Source organism: Alexandromys fortis, unplaced genomic scaffold, assembly GCF_014885135.2.
Source record: "Alexandromys fortis isolate MF-2015 unplaced genomic scaffold, M_Fortis_MF-2015_v1.1 scaffold_57, whole genome shotgun sequence".
NCBI classification, from domain to species: domain Eukaryota; kingdom Metazoa; phylum Chordata; class Mammalia; order Rodentia; family Cricetidae; genus Alexandromys; species Alexandromys fortis.
In genome coordinates this window covers 5,456,924-5,472,387 of record NW_026067941.1, presented here as the reverse complement: position 1 = coordinate 5,472,387, position 15,464 = coordinate 5,456,924, and the positions used below count along the sequence as shown (strand labels likewise).

Below are 15,464 nucleotides of genomic sequence, written 5' to 3'. Positions count from 1 at the left end.
CAGACCTCCCATCTTGAATTTCTATGTGAAATTCACTCACCGTTCCAGTGTCCACCTGTAACATGTGGCCATTACACTACTACACTGGTTACAACGCAGTGAGTGTCTATGTGATCTGATTAGATTCAACCAATCTTAACCCTAACTGCCTGGGATGGCACCTTCTTTAAAAGAAAAAAAAATCAGCTCACATCTAAAGGTGGGGTAACAGTGAGCCCAGGTACATGTCAAGACACTTTCAACCATGTCTGAACTTTCCTTTTCAGACATGCCTCCCCCTCTTGTTTATTTTTTTTACTGCCAGCTTCCAGTCCAATGGTAACAGTAAGTAGTTATGACATACCAGAATGTTCCATTGGAGGATAAGGCCCATTGATTACAAAATAAAAAGTATCAATAGAAGGAATGTATAGATGAGTTGTGCAAACAGTAAGCAATATGGATGTTTATCAAGATTGTTGGCAGAGGTGGAAGATGTTTCCAGAAAGGATAAGGGTCATACGAATGAAGGATAAGGGAGAAATGTGATAATAGATAAGAATTAATGATGGTAAAAATCCTATCAGGCAAGAAGGAAAAGTGTAGAGGAACACACCTTCTTGTCCTCAGCACGAGACAGGTAAAAAGCACAGAGGAACACACCTGCTTGTCCTCAGCATGAGTTAGGTGAAAAGTTCAGAGGAACACACCTGCTTGTCCTTAGCATGAGTCAGGTGAAAGGCATGGAGGAACACACCTGCTTGTCCTCAGCATGAGTCAGGTGAAAAGTGCAGAGGAACACACCTGCCTGTCCTGGGTGTGAGTCAGGTGAAAAGTGAATGCACAATGAATGACTTTTCTATAGTGCTTGAAAGATGACATTGGTAATATGGACATTTTAAAAGGTAAAGGGCACTCTTAAAATGTCCATAATGAGAGTTGATATTGTAAAGAAGGAGTATTTTCTTTTAGTATATAAAATTTGAATTAAACGTGGTCCTGTATCTCTGCATAGATTCTTGCATTTTGGTTTGGATTCCTGCAGTAGTGAAATAGAAAAGACTCGAGAGTCAGAGGAGTAAGTGCAGTGTTGGGAACCGCATCTTCTGGGCAGGAGTGGTGGTCACTGTGTTTTTTGGTTGCCTAGCAGCTGTGATTTCCTATGCATGGCCAGCACAAGCCTGAGCCCATCTGCATCCAGTTATGGGGATGAGAGAGGCTCACGAGGCTCTGCCCCTCCATGAGGCAGTTAGTGGTTGATCGGGGAGGGGAGACATTTTCTTCACTGGTGTAACCACTGGTAAGGTGTTCAGGGTCCTATAAACAAGTCCTCACCCATGATCCTGTGAGACACACTAACACACTCAAGTTCTCTCTGTCTCTGTCTGTCTGTCTGTCTGTCTGTCTGTCTCTCTTTCTTTCTCTCTCTCTCTCTCTCCCTCTCTCTCTCTCTCTCTCTCTCACACACACACACACACACACCTTTAAAAAGTCGTACAAGTAGAAGAAGGATTAGTTGGGAAGAGGAAACTTGAGTAGAAGGGGAACATGGTAATGGAGGAGGGGTATGATCAAAGCATATTACACACACTTATAAACGTGTTGTAATGAAACCCATTTTATCTATAACTAATAATAAAAACATAAAAATGTAAAAGTTGAGTAAGTATCCAATGGAAAGAGTATGCGAGATGCCCGAGTTATGCGGAGTGCTTGTAGCTCATATTTTGCAAATGTGCTGAAATACTTATCCTTGCCAACACCTTCCTAATGTGCCCCAGGCAAGCTGTGTTTGTTTATGAGCTGGTTGAGAACTGGTAACTACAGCAAAGGAGGCATGGGAAATGGATGGGCAAACTAATTCTATATATGTGTGCTTAGATACGCATAATGGCTGCGAGCTGTAAACCTCTAGTGTGTACAGCCTTGCTTGCCGAGAAACAGTGGGAAAATGTTCGTGTAGATAATGTAAGTGCAGTGGTCCAGTTCTGTGTGGTCGGGGTGATTTCCCCTGTACACTCGCATCTGGGCTTTTGTCACTCCACCTTCAGTGTGAGCTGAACCTCTCTCTCCGCACGTCATCAAAGGCAGTGTAGAGGCAAGATTAGTTGAATCCAATTAGACGTAGACATAGAGCAGGTTTTAACTAAATCCTCGTCCACTTCTAAGTAGTGAAAAGTGAAGGAAGACTAAGTACCTTTATGTTTAATAGCTCTAGATTCTAAGGCTTCTTTAGGCTCATTATTAGTAAGATTACATTGTTTTATTTATGAAATGTAAGTAACAAATGTACCGACATTTTTAACTACTTATTTCATATTTTGATGACAAAACTAAAACTATATGATTGCTTGTTTCTTTTTGTTTTGTTTTAGTTTTTTTGAGGCAGGGTTTCTCTGTGGTGCCCTGGCTGTCCTGGAACTCTCTCCACAGACCAGACTGGCTTTGAACTCATAGAGATCAGCTTGCCTCTGCCCCCTGAGGCTGGAATTAAAGGCATGTGCCATCATGCTCAGCTGCTTATCTCTTATTCTGCACACTGAATTTAAAGACAAAATAGAACAAAGCAGTAACAACGAGCTGCTGGGGGCTGGAGAGATGGTGGCTCAGTGGTTAAGAACACTAATTTCTGTCTTTGCAGACCTGGGTTTGCTTTCTAGTGGCTATATAGGGCAGCTCACAGTCACCTAAAACGACAGTTCCAGGGGAATCTGGTGGCGTTTTTCTTACCTCTGTGGGAAAGTGCTCACACATGCTGCACACAAACTCACACAAGTGTACACGTATACACATAAAAATAAATAAACAAGTGCATAAATATTTCTAAAGCTTGTAAGTTTTTTGAAATATCGTCTAAAGAAACTCAATGTCTTTTTTAAAGCACTGTTGAACAACAGCTTTTTTTCTCAATTTGAATTTATGATACAATTGTAATGGTTTAGATAAAATGCTGAGATGCAGTTCCCCAAAAGGTGCAGCCAGGACCCACCACCCGAGGCCTCTGTGGGTCCCAGGAGGGTGGGAGGTGGCGGGTAAGAGACCTGGGCAGGTTGGTGGGGGAGCTGGTCCCACCAGGAGCGGCAGATGAGAGACAGAGACAGATAGGCTCACCATACAGAGGGTTTGGGTATGGTTTATTAAGTGGGTTATGAAAGGGAAGGGGAAAGGAGAGAGAGAGAGAGAGAGAGAGAGAGAGAGAGAGAGAGAGAGAGAGAGCAAGTGATGGTGCAGGTTGGAAGGAAAGAAGGAAGATCTGCTAGCCTGGTTGGAAGAGGGGAAGTGGGTGAGGCTTGTCTCTTAAAGGGACAGGATAGACCATTACAACAGTTAACAATATTTCCCTCCTTTTCTTTCCCTCCTCCAAACCCTCCTGTAAACCCATTCTCACTCTCCTTCAAATCTGTGGTAGGATTCTACACTGAAATGGTTTTGTGATTCTCTTTACATGTGTTATTTTAGGGAGGAGTGTGTAACCTAGGAAGTCTTTTATGAATTAATTGTGGCTAAATACCTTTACAAATTTGCATGTTCAGAATGTCAGAATGTTGATCTTTGGATTATAATAATTGGATATAAATGGAATGCCCGAAGAGGTGAACCAGTATGCTTTCAATATGAACCCTTTCATTAAATGGAATTACTAAACCTTCTGAGGAGTGTGGTGATATGTTAGGTGGAGGTCAGCACCAACAAAACATAATAACTCTGAACCAAGGTCCCCAGGCTGGTGGCATGCACCGTGCCTTTGTGCTGTGTTTAACGATGGGACTAACACTTCTAATCAGCTTAATGGATTATACCCAGAGCTCCATCATCCTTATAAACAGATTATAACTAGAACCAAATCATTTAGAAACTTTAGTTAAAAGGGAAGGTTTGAGATAACGAGACTTAGACAAGATCTGGGATTTTTAAGTTGATGGTACAGTGAACTGTGACCCTTGACGACCTCTTAGGTACTAAATACCTTTTCCAACTAGGAGAAGGACTGTGAGCCATGAGGGCCGGAAGGTGGACTGCAGCAGCTTTGCCTCCCATGGCAGTTGCCACCTGGGGTCATTGCCCATTATGACAGGAGAGCTTTACTCATGTGAGCAAAGCCGACTTCAGTGTCGTAAGACAATCTGAGATTGCCTGGATGGGCCAGTATAATCATGTGAACCCCTAAAAGCAGAGGTAGAGGACAGGAGAAGTCGGGGAGATTCAGTCTATGAGGATTTGATGAGCTGGTTTGGACTGTGGCAGGGATCGATTCAGACAGCGAATGGGTACTCCATTAGTGCGAACCAGCGCTCTTCTCTGGCCACAGGAGAGCTTCAGTTCCGCAGCCTCCGGATGTGGATTCTGCCAACAATCTGAATTACCAGGACGTGTTTTCTCTCAATGAGGGTGTCATGGTATACGTCTCAAACTTTCAGGAGGGGCTGCAGGGGAGCCCACTCCAGAATTCTGACTAAGAAAATTATAAGCAAATCGATAAATGGTGTTTGAATATTCCAAATAGGTCATGATTTCTTATGGTAGGGGCAGGAAACTGATAAAGTCACATTGCTGCCAGGAAACAGAATAATGGAGTAAGAAGACAGTGAGTGGGTCTGACTGTCTCACCCCCAGTCCTTGTGAAGGAGGAGAATGGATAACCCGGGAATTCAAACAATTGGTCACAGATCCTTCTGGTAGCGGTGCCAACACCGTTAGTCTTTCATGTTTACCTTGAATCACCTAGCAGACATGACTTCCTGAAGGAATGAGCTCTTGAACTTTCTCATTGGCCTCTCCCCAAGTTTTTATTCTGCCTTTCTTCCTCGAGGCAGTGTGGTAGAATGGAGTGTCCACGCTCTTGGCTCTTCTTAAAGGTACACCAACTTTGTATGACGCACTTAAGCACACTCGGCCATACAGCCCTTCCTTCTCACAGCAATGGAAATGATGTTGGGCATAGCTGTTTGCATCTGCGGGCCATCCTCTGCCTGTTTGCTTCCTCCATGGCTTGGTCCTGGTGGGAGATGGCCCAGTTCTGGCAGTAGGTGGCCCAGTTCCGGCAGTAGGCTGAGCTTCCTCTGAGGTCTAGCTGACCTGTCTTTCTGAGTCTTGTTTTTTGCTTACACAAAAGATGCAAAAGGGGAAATGAAGCTAGGAATGTGGCTTAGAGGAAGAGTGCTCACCCAATAGCCTTTCAGAAGTGCATTGTCCTGGGACTAACAGGATTCCCCTTAAATCCCTAAGGCCAAGGCATATGAGTGCCTGCCCATCCCTTCCTTTATGTCTTTCTGAAAGCTCTCTGAACGTTAGGTGTCTCGATGGATTTGTTTTTAAAGTTTATTGCTCCCAGCTAAATTGCATTGGATGTGACCATTTTCATCAAAGGTGTGAGTTAAGTCACTAAAAGCTCAGTTTATTTCTCCATTTTATCCCGTTTTGGTGGTCTTATGGGAAATTGTCTTTGGAGAAAATGAATTTTCTTTTCAGTTTTATTAAAAAAAAATCAAGTCTCCTAGAAAAACCACATAGAGTTGTGACTTTTTCCAAGCCATAAGTTATAAAGCACATAAATGCTGGTCTAGGGTTCGCTTAATAGCTGTGGGCATCTGTGTTGAGCAAGTTCTACACCAGAGCTGTGGCTGGATGACATTTCTATTGTTTTGTAACTTGTTAGATAGCTGGACTAGAATTTTTTTTAAAAAAAATTAGAGTTCATATACTCAAGACACAGTACAAAAAATGATTCTTATTTACCTCTGGTTTTATAAAACAAGAAAGCTGTTGTAACTGAAAATGAAACGGGAGCCTGGCAAGTTGATTCATAACAAGTCAGAAGCACAGAGAGGGAGAAATGGCTTCAGTGGTTAGGAGCTCTGGGGTTCAGCACTCACATTGGGTGGCTCTCAGTCATCTGTAGTCCCAGCTCCAGGAGACCTGATACCCTCTTCTGACCCTTGTAGGTACACACACACACACACACACACACACACACACATAATCAATAAATGATAAAATAAATAAGTAAATCTTAAAAAAGAAGGTAAGAGTAACAGAGAGAGAAAGAGAGCAATTAACACCATTTTATATTTTTTAAATTATTCTTCATAATCTTTTGCTCAGCTTTGTGTATAGGATCAGATTGTATTGTTGAGTAGAACAGTATTTAGGAAAGCTTTGAGATTCAATAGCTGCAGTTAGCTATTGAGAACGAATCTACAAACACTCCCTTCTCTTATTAGTTAAGTTTGTAATTCTTTACCCAGTTTCTGTGTAATGTGCAGGTATTAGTTGGCTCTAAGGATCCTGAAAATAACTCAGCAAGCATTATGTAGGATTTTCCCCTGAGATTTTGTATTATTTCTAAGGCCCAGTCTGGGCGAGTGGACTCTTACATCCTCTCGTTTTGACAGGGAATGGTAAGCACTGATTTTAGATAGTCTTAGGACTGGGAAAGCGCCCTTTCATCATCTTGCTCTCTCGGGAGAAATGACTGGGAGAAAGACCTAGCCTAAGAAGTCACTAGTGGGTGGGTACAAAGACAGAGGGCTAAGGTAGACCAGTAGATTGTTTAGTGAAACTTTGGAATTGTATAAAACATTTGAGGAAATTATATTTCATGTAGACATTTATTAACACCTGAATTCCTGTGAAAATTCCTTGATATGGACTATTTCATCTTTTAGGCTCTTTGAGCTAAATAATGGTACAGGCAAGCTGAAGATTAAATCATTTTTCATATTGTACTTTTCTGTAATATGAAAGTATTTTCAGAAGCCCTCTCCTTCTTCCCTCTCTCCAGCCCGCTTCCCACTCTCTACCTCCTTATCTACCTGCATTTCTTTTTCTTTCATTTACTTCCATTTCTTCCACAGTCTATCACAAATAAGGGAGGGGGTCCAGAGTTCCCAAAATCCCTCCTGTTTAACTGCATTTTGAAGCTTTCCATGTGGTTTACAGAAGCCACACCCATTGACGTTCGTGAGAATAACCACATCCCCAGATCTCTTGCTTCCATCCGTGTCCCAAATCCCTCTGATCCTATGATTCAAAGCAATTACAAAAAAAAAAAGTCTCCAGTTTTAATGTTTGTGAGTGCACTGGGAGCTCATCAAACTACCTTTCTGGGACCTCACACTCAGACATTCCAGTAGAGCAAGGATAGGCGGGACCTGACGTTCAGTGCTGCAAACACATTTCCAATTCACACCAAGGCCAATCTTTTATAAAGGTCCTATAACAAAACTACCTCTCTGTCTTTTGCAGAAGCAAATCCAGAGAAATTCAATAGTCGTTTTCGAAATAAAATGTTCTATGCAGGGGTAAGTATATTTCTCATTTTATAATTATTAATATTATTTAATGCCAATTCACTGAATACTAAAGAAACTAACCGCATCAAAATTAGCAATGCAAGACACTTCCATCTACGTTTGTGTACAGTTATTCTTAAAACCTTCACCAAGGAATGAAAGCAAGGGAATATTTGTTAAATGAATGGCCGGCAAAGAGGTTGGTGTTGACTGTGATTGAATTTTTGGCCTCTGGGGTGCACAAAAGTCAATGACTTTTAGAGAGCAATATGTAACAGATATCAATGAAGGAACTGAAAAAAATAGATGGGAAAAACATATAGTGTTTTAGTTTGCTTTCTATTTTGTGATAAAATATCCTGGCAATTTAAAGGAGAAAGTGTTCATTTGACTAACATTTTTAGATTACATCAGTCACTGGTGAAAGTCAAGGTGGCAGGAAGTTGAAGCAGCTGGTCACCACACATTCACCATCAAGAGCAGGGAGCAGGGAACGAGTGCGTACATGATCCTGCTCATGCTGATTCTCCACCTTTACAATCCGGGACTCCCTGCCCAGGGAAAGGTGCCACCCACAACAAGCCTGCCTTCCCACTAATCAAGATACCACCCACAGACATGAGGGCAAGGCCAACTTAATCTAGACAGTCCCACACTGAAACTCCTCACCCGGGTGGCTGTAGACTGTGTTAAGTCGACAGCTAATCCCATCCGTCACAGACAGTCTTAACTGAGGATATAATCTCCAGCAGGCTGTGTACCCAGTGACCTTGGTTGAGAAATAGGCAGAGCATGGAGCTTGCTGTGAGAACACATAGGAGGCCTGGGTGGGGAGAGGGGGACTTGACTCTTCACTCTTCAGGGACAGTCCTAGGAGTGGGTAGAGGTGAAAACAGGAGACACAGAATGTGACAATAACATACAACTTAAATGGATAGCACTGGGTAGGAGTTAAAATATGAGGGGCAGTGGACAGCATTCCTGGGGGAAGTTAAAGGTGATCTTAGCATTGGATTCCCAACAACTCTGGGAACCACCCACTTTTTCAATCGTCTCCTATAATCTTAAATTTTATTGTAGCTTATAGTCTGAAAACAAAGACGATTTCCACAGACATTGTCCTATTTTACCTTGGGTTCAACCAAAGGAAAATTTGTTGTATGTTTTTTTCAAAGTGTGGAATCTTGGGAAACTGTCTTATCATGTTGAAGCAAGGATTTGGTGGAAACCATGTAACAAAAAATTCTTTTCTCCCTCATGGTATAGGCAGCCTTTTCTGATTTCCTACAGAGAAGTTCTAGGGACTTATCCAAACACGTCAAAGTTGTCGTGAGTATTGACTGTATGGGTTCCTTTAATTGCATGTGAATATGGATTTCATGCCCTGCCCCATGTCAGTTGATGTGTGTATTAACCCCTGGGCTGCTTATAGTTTGCGGATCATGTAAAGGAGCTCGTTAGACCGTGTTTATGAATTCTCACCATGTGTCAGTCTCCGTCTTAGCTCCTGGCATGAAATAAAGACCAAGTCTGACTCCCGAGGAAATCATGGAGAAGGGTGATAATCACTGTAGACACATAGACCATTACTCAATCGTACATGTAGAAATAATCACTACAGGCACATAGAACCACTATTCAATCATACATGCACAACAGTGGTAGCACAGGAGTGGTAATCCCATTCAGGATAGGATACGGAAGATCTTCCTGGACGAAATGCCATGAGCTGTCTTTTCTAGTATAAACAAATATTTAGCCAACAATTGTTCCAGATCTTTCTGAGGAGTCTTCATTATAGAACAAGCACCTACTTTATCCTGGCTTTGCACTCAAAGTCAAGGCTCCTCGCCCTGGGTGGATGCTTCCTGTTACTTCTTCTTTCAGTTTCAAACCCAGGCTATGTCTCCACTGGAGGCAAAAGAGAGATGAAATTCTCTTTGTATAGGTGGTACAGTCTAATATATCATAAAGATTAGTTAAGAAAAAATAAAAAGTTTCTTGTAATAACTGAGATTATGAAGAAATGAATATAGCTTTAATTTGCATAGTTGTAAGAATTAATCAAAATGAGGCTGAATGATCAAATAAATACATCTATGGAGAAACATGGCAGTGCCTTCACCCATCATGCAGCAGGTAAGGAAATGTAGAAACAACATATGTGTGATGTGTGTGGCCTGCATGTGTATGTGTACATATATGTAAAAAAAGACAAAACACAGAAAATACATAATACTAGGTTATGGAGATTTAGGGAAATGATAGAGGAGGATGAGGCAGTTAAAATTAAATCAGTCTTTAACATTTAAGAGGTAGTCCTGTTCATGAGATCCACATTTATGTTTACAAAATGAAATATACCTGCTTCTAGATGGTTCTTCGTAGTTTGTTGAGAGAGTGCCTCTGGTAGCCCATTCTATCCTTGAACTTGCTATTTAGCCAAAATGGCCTTGAGTTTCTGATCTGTGTTTCTTTACTTCCCACGCACTGAGATTACAGGCATGTACTGCCAAGTCCAGCAAAGTGTTTTAAAAAAACATGCTAGCTATATTAAATAAATTACTTCGATATTAAACAATAAAGGGAAATGATTGTTGAAAATGAAACAACTAAGGATTGTAATAGAATGGTATTTCCTGGGGCACTGATAATGTTTCCAATGTTAATAAACTACTATATACAGTGCTAACGTAGTAGGAATGACTAACTCATTCTTGCAGGATGCAAGATTCATTTAAAAAATGCTAGGCTGAGCACAGTGGCTTCTGTCAGTTGCCCCAACTATTTGGAAGGCTGAGCTGGAAGGAATGGAAATTCAAGGCCAGCAGCCACCCTGCATAGCTTGGTGAAAACCTACCTCAAAAAGAGAGGGTAAAAGTGTGTGTGTGTGTGTGGGGGGAAGTATAGAAATCTGATAGGCAAACATTCGCAAAGCTGCTCTTGCTGCTTTATCAGCATTAATATGTATCTGGCTATGAATCCCTTGCTATTTTTTTTTACTAGAGTTTCTATGTCTTTTCTTTGTAACCATATGAGTACTCAGAACATTATATGATTTCAATCGCTTATCATAACATAAAGTCTATAATCTATAGCAGAATATGCATGGAAGATGAAGCCCTGAGATCCATTGAGACAAGGGTTAACTATTGCTGGTATTAGATAACTGTATCATCCCTTCAGGGAATTTCAGCTCCTGGACAAAGCAGTCTTGTTTCTGGCCCTGGGGTGAGGCACAGCCTCATGGTGGAAAGAGAGCAGAGGGAGAGGAGCAGAGCTGTCATGGTGGGAGGGATGAGGGGAAGAGAGCTGTCATGATGAAAGGGATGAGGGGAGGAGAGATGCTCATGGTGGGAGGGATGAGGGGGGCAGAGCTGTCTTGGTGGGAGGGATGAGGGGAAGAGAGATTCTCTTGATGGGAGGGATGAGGGGAGCACAGCTGTCATGATGAAAGGGATGAGGGGAGGAGAGATGCTCATGGTGGGAGGGATGAGGGGGGCAGAGCTCTTCACTTCATGGTGACCGAGAACAGAGGGTGGGAAGAAGGAAAGGAAAAGGGAAGAAGAAGAAGAAGAAGAAGAAGAAGAAGAAGAGGAAGAGGAAGAGGAAGAGGAAGAGGAAGAGGAAGAGGAAGAGGAAGAGGAAGAGGAAGAGGAAGAGGGAGAGGGAGAGGGAGAGGGAGAGGGANGAAGAGGAAGAGGAAGAGGAAGAGGAAGAGGAAGAGGAAGAGGAAGAGGAAGAGGAAGAGGGAGAGGGAGAGGGAGAGGGAGAGGGAGAGGGAGAGGGAGAGGGAGAGGGAGAGGGAGAGGGAGAGGGAGAAGAAGCTGACTGATGACTGACGGACCAGGACAATATGAACGCATCAAGGCAAACCCTGAGTGAACGTCTTCCAAGTAGGCCCTACCTCCTAACATCTCATTCAGTGTGAACTCAGCACCACAATAGCATGCTCACCATCCAGTCACACCTCAGTGCTGCCACCAGCTTGAGCCCAAGCTTTAACATATGAGCCTTTTTGAGGCACACTTCACAGCCTAACTGTATCAGCTGTATATAAAACAGACCAGCTTATCTTTGTCACAGGTGAAGTCAGTATCTTGGATGTAATATAGAAGACACATAGTTATAAAGTGTGTGTGTGTGTGTGAATTCTAGACCAAGAGAGCACAAAGTACTAAGAAAACATTACATATCACACTATTTACTGATCGCTGTTTGGTTTTTCAACCCATGGGAATCATATTTTGCAAGCAGATATTTTCTCTTCTGTGTGTTTGAATTAGGGAAAACACTGATTTCTGATCTTCTAGAGAACTGTACATTTTCATGCATTCATATGTAAAAATAGTAAAATAATATACATTGTATGGTATGCATCTTTAAATAATTTGATGAGCTCCTGTAATCACTGACATATTTCCTAGGAAGAAAGGCTAGAACATTTAAAAATGAGTTGGGGTCCTAGTTTAGTGGTGTTTACTATAGTATATTTTTCTGTAATGCACATAGCAACAGATTATATTATCCTATATTTTGAATGTAAGTTTTTTGTTGTTTACACTCTTGAACTTTAATCACTTAATAAAATTACTTCATGGCCATAGTCAACTGTGGATCGGCTTGAAGCCCTTAAATGAGTTGGAGGATTTTGGTTATTGGGAGTACTCTAAACATCTTTGATCACTACGAGAACTTGATTTCTTTCTAAATTACTTTTGGAAATATTTGATTTAAGGCTATATGATTTCCTGGAAATTATTTTTGAGCCCACTTGTGAAAATTGGGGTGTATTCAGATCAGGTGGGAAAAGAATGTGGTGCTTGGAAGCAACCTTGACTGCTTGCAAAATCATTATGCTTAGTCTCAAATTCTGCTGAAAGAAATCTTTATAAAACTGTGGTGAGCTTTGGAATTCTCTATTTCTCCTTCCAAAAGAGAACAAACCCATGGGATTCTGGGATGCGGGGTTGAACCGGGAGAGAGTAAGCTGAAAAGGCGGCTTTCCACCATGGCACCGTGTCCTTGACTCTGATTAGTCTTCTAGACTTTATCACTGTGGAGATGGAGAGGGAAATGGAGACTGTTTTGTGACTGGTTAGAGGGCAGAACTCATGGGGAAGGCACCAGGTGATGAAGGAAGATGTGGGCAAGGCTACTTGGGGGGAAGTGATCAGGGGTTCCTAGAGACCAAGGTCACGTCCAAACGCTAGCAGTTTAATCTCAGAAGTGCCGCCCAGTTCTGTGAGAGATTAGATTTGTGAGAGCAAATCACTAGACACCGTTGTGTCTTCTTGCCCAGTGTTTATGCTCACACTCACTTCTGAACAGGAGTTTATGAACTCTGACATCTGGGACACTGGCGTTCACACTCACTTCTGAACAGGAGTTTATGAACTCTGACATCTGGGACACTGGCTTTACCCTGTAGCAAACAGCAGGGGACCTGGGAGAGGTGATACGCATTCAGAGCAGACTCCTTGAAAACTTTCAGATAATGGATTCAAGACATGTTTCCCAGTTTCAAAATAGACATTATCTCAGGCAGGAAAGCAAGCCAACGGCCACGTTCATGCTGTGTGGGTCGATGGATGACAGTGGGGATTGCTGCTGGCTCCACTCGAGACTTCAGCTTTGAAGTGGTGTAGTCTTTAAATGTTAGCACTGTCTGTTTAAATGTCTAATAATAGTTCAAGGTAATGGATGACAGTATCTGAATATTGGAACAGCGAAAAACTGTTTGGATCAAATGGGAGTTTTATTTTATATGAAATCAGATCAAAACCAGAGTTAAAGCCCTGATTCGAGTAGAGTTAGACTCAGCGTAAAGTTCAATGATAGTAGCCGGCACTCACTGGGGACAAGGGCAAGAATTCCATGCTTTATACTGTTGTCAACCCAGTTATCTTGGATGAGGCTCTCAGACTCATGCCAACCTCAGAAGTCCTGTTTTCTCTGCTTTGGTTGCTGCAGTGCGATGGGACAGATCTCACCCCAAAGATCCAGGACCTGAAGTTCCAGTGTATAGTATTTTTAAATATTCCCAGGTAAGCTCTGTTTATACCGTTGCCTTTGTTTGATGCCTCCGTCTGACTTGGGGCATCTGATTTCATAAGTGAAGCACCCCAGGCAGAGGCCATGAAACCCTCTGTTTTAATGTCTTGTCCGAGGTTCCATGTCTGCTAATTGTCTTCCCTTCCTTGGCTTGCTCCCTGTGGTAGGTGGTTCCTGCCCAGGATTGTAGAATTCATTACCTTTATTCTCCTAGTCTTCGGAGACTCAGGCCCTTTTCTCGGACATTTTCATTTAATCCTAATTACTGCCCCACACCCACCTGGCAGCCTCCAGGAAGACAGGAAGATAGAACCCTGCTTTCAGTTTTTCAAAAGCTCTTAGGAACACATCCAGCCTGATGAGTATGGATTTCTCTGCCGGATGCTGGACTCCACCAGAGAGGCATGTTATAGACGGGATTTAAATGCTCTTTGGAACTGTTGTGCACCAGGAGAAAGAAACACTTAGGATCGACTGTTTTTAAAATAAGCATATTATTTCATTGACCTAAAATTCGATGCTAGGTTCTCAAGCCAAAATGCCTATAACCCCTCATTATTTGCTACCATCCAACTCAGACAGCAATCTTCAAATAAGCTGACCTTTGCTGAATTTGCTGAGGGAAAATGAGAGATCTATAGAAATCTATGTCTAGGGAAACCCACGAAGGCCTCCGGGTTACTCCTGGCATGCTCAGGGCACTCAGTTCCAACCTCTGTCAGGAGCATGGGTCGGCATGTGTTTAGTAGAAGGCTTATGGATTTGGAGGAATGCCAGCTGGTGATGCCTCCTGTCGTATTTTCCTCTTCACTCTGCTTCTCCGATTTTATCATTTTGCTTACTCTTCCCTTCCTCACCTCACCCCTCTAGTCTTCCATTCCTACTTCCCTCCTTTTTTTTTTTTTTGCGAGACGATCTCTCCATACAATTCGCAATCCTTCGACCTTAGCCTCTTGAGTACTGTAACAGCAGGCATGCACCACCATGCCTAGCATCTTTTATTTCTTATCTTTTATTTACTTATTTAATTGTCATTTATTCTTTTCCTGTCAGAATTTCTTGCCTTGATTTTATATGCAGTGGTAAATGCTACCACCTTAGTTCATGTTCTTTTTTACATTTGCATGAAGTTGTCTTCATTTAAGAGTTACTAAATGATGGAGGATAACTCATCACATAGAAAACATGAACCCTGGAGTGAGAAATGCTGGCAAATGATGACAGACAGGAAAGATGGGTACCACAGGATGGTTTTGTTGTAAAATTGTGGCTTGTTTTTTGCAAAGTTATATTGTTTTGGAGATAAGTCTATATTTTCACACTTGAAAGTATGCATCAAGAACAACAAGCTGTTATATTTAATAATCACAAATTATTAGAAATGATTTTTTAAAGTTTGTTTATAAACTGACACACAGAATTATAAACCCCCCGTGTAGTCATGAGCATATGTGCGAGACCTTGGTGCATGTGTTTTTAACCCTAAGTTAATTCCCAGAGATAATTAGAAGAGTGAGGTCGCCTTAACTGATTCTGACCTGGTTTGCAGATATTGTGCTGGCACAATGCCTTGGGGAAACCCTGGAGATCACCACGACTTTGAACCCCAGCGTCACGATGATGGCTACATTGAAGTTATCGGATTCACCATGGCCTCTTTGGTGAGCAATATCTCAATTTTATTAAAAACCCTTGTGTGTAAGGCACACATAATTTTAACTGCTCACAAACAAAAACTTAGTTTTCTCCCAACAGAGTCTTGCTGGGTGTACAAAGCACACTCATTGGCAGGCCGCATGCCCAGCAGTTGCTAGCCAACACAAAACCAACTCAGTAGTACTTTTGGAGGGTTTTTGTCTCACAATGCTTTATCTAAGCATTTTTTTTAACATCACAGGTCTTTTGTTGCACATTTTGTTTTTGGTTTTGTGTTTTTATGGGATTCCTGTATGTGCAAATGTGTGTGTCTCTGCATCTGTATTTGTTTCTTGTGCTTTCCTTTGGATTTTTTTCTGTTTGCTTTGTGGTATTCTTTTTATGTTATTTTATTTAATTTTTAGATGTATGTTTGTTTTATAATGAGAGAGAGAAAGGGTATGGATGTGGGTGGGCAGGGAGGATCTGGGAAGAGTCGAATGT

The 15,464-nt window shown here is 41.9% G+C and overlaps 1 protein-coding gene across 1 annotated transcript in view; it reads left to right on the top strand.

Annotated features, from left to right (window-relative positions):
- Dgki (diacylglycerol kinase iota) overlaps positions 1–15,464 on the top strand; it is a 301,404-nt gene that overhangs the window by 111,249 nt on the left and 174,691 nt on the right. Inside the window, exons 15-18 of the mRNA XM_050148045.1 lie at positions 7,225–7,280; positions 8,538–8,600; positions 13,245–13,318; positions 14,875–14,986. Coding sequence (XP_050004002.1) covers positions 7,225–7,280; positions 8,538–8,600; positions 13,245–13,318; positions 14,875–14,986 — 305 coding nt within the window. The remainder of the gene's footprint in view (positions 1–7,224; positions 7,281–8,537; positions 8,601–13,244; positions 13,319–14,874; positions 14,987–15,464) is intronic.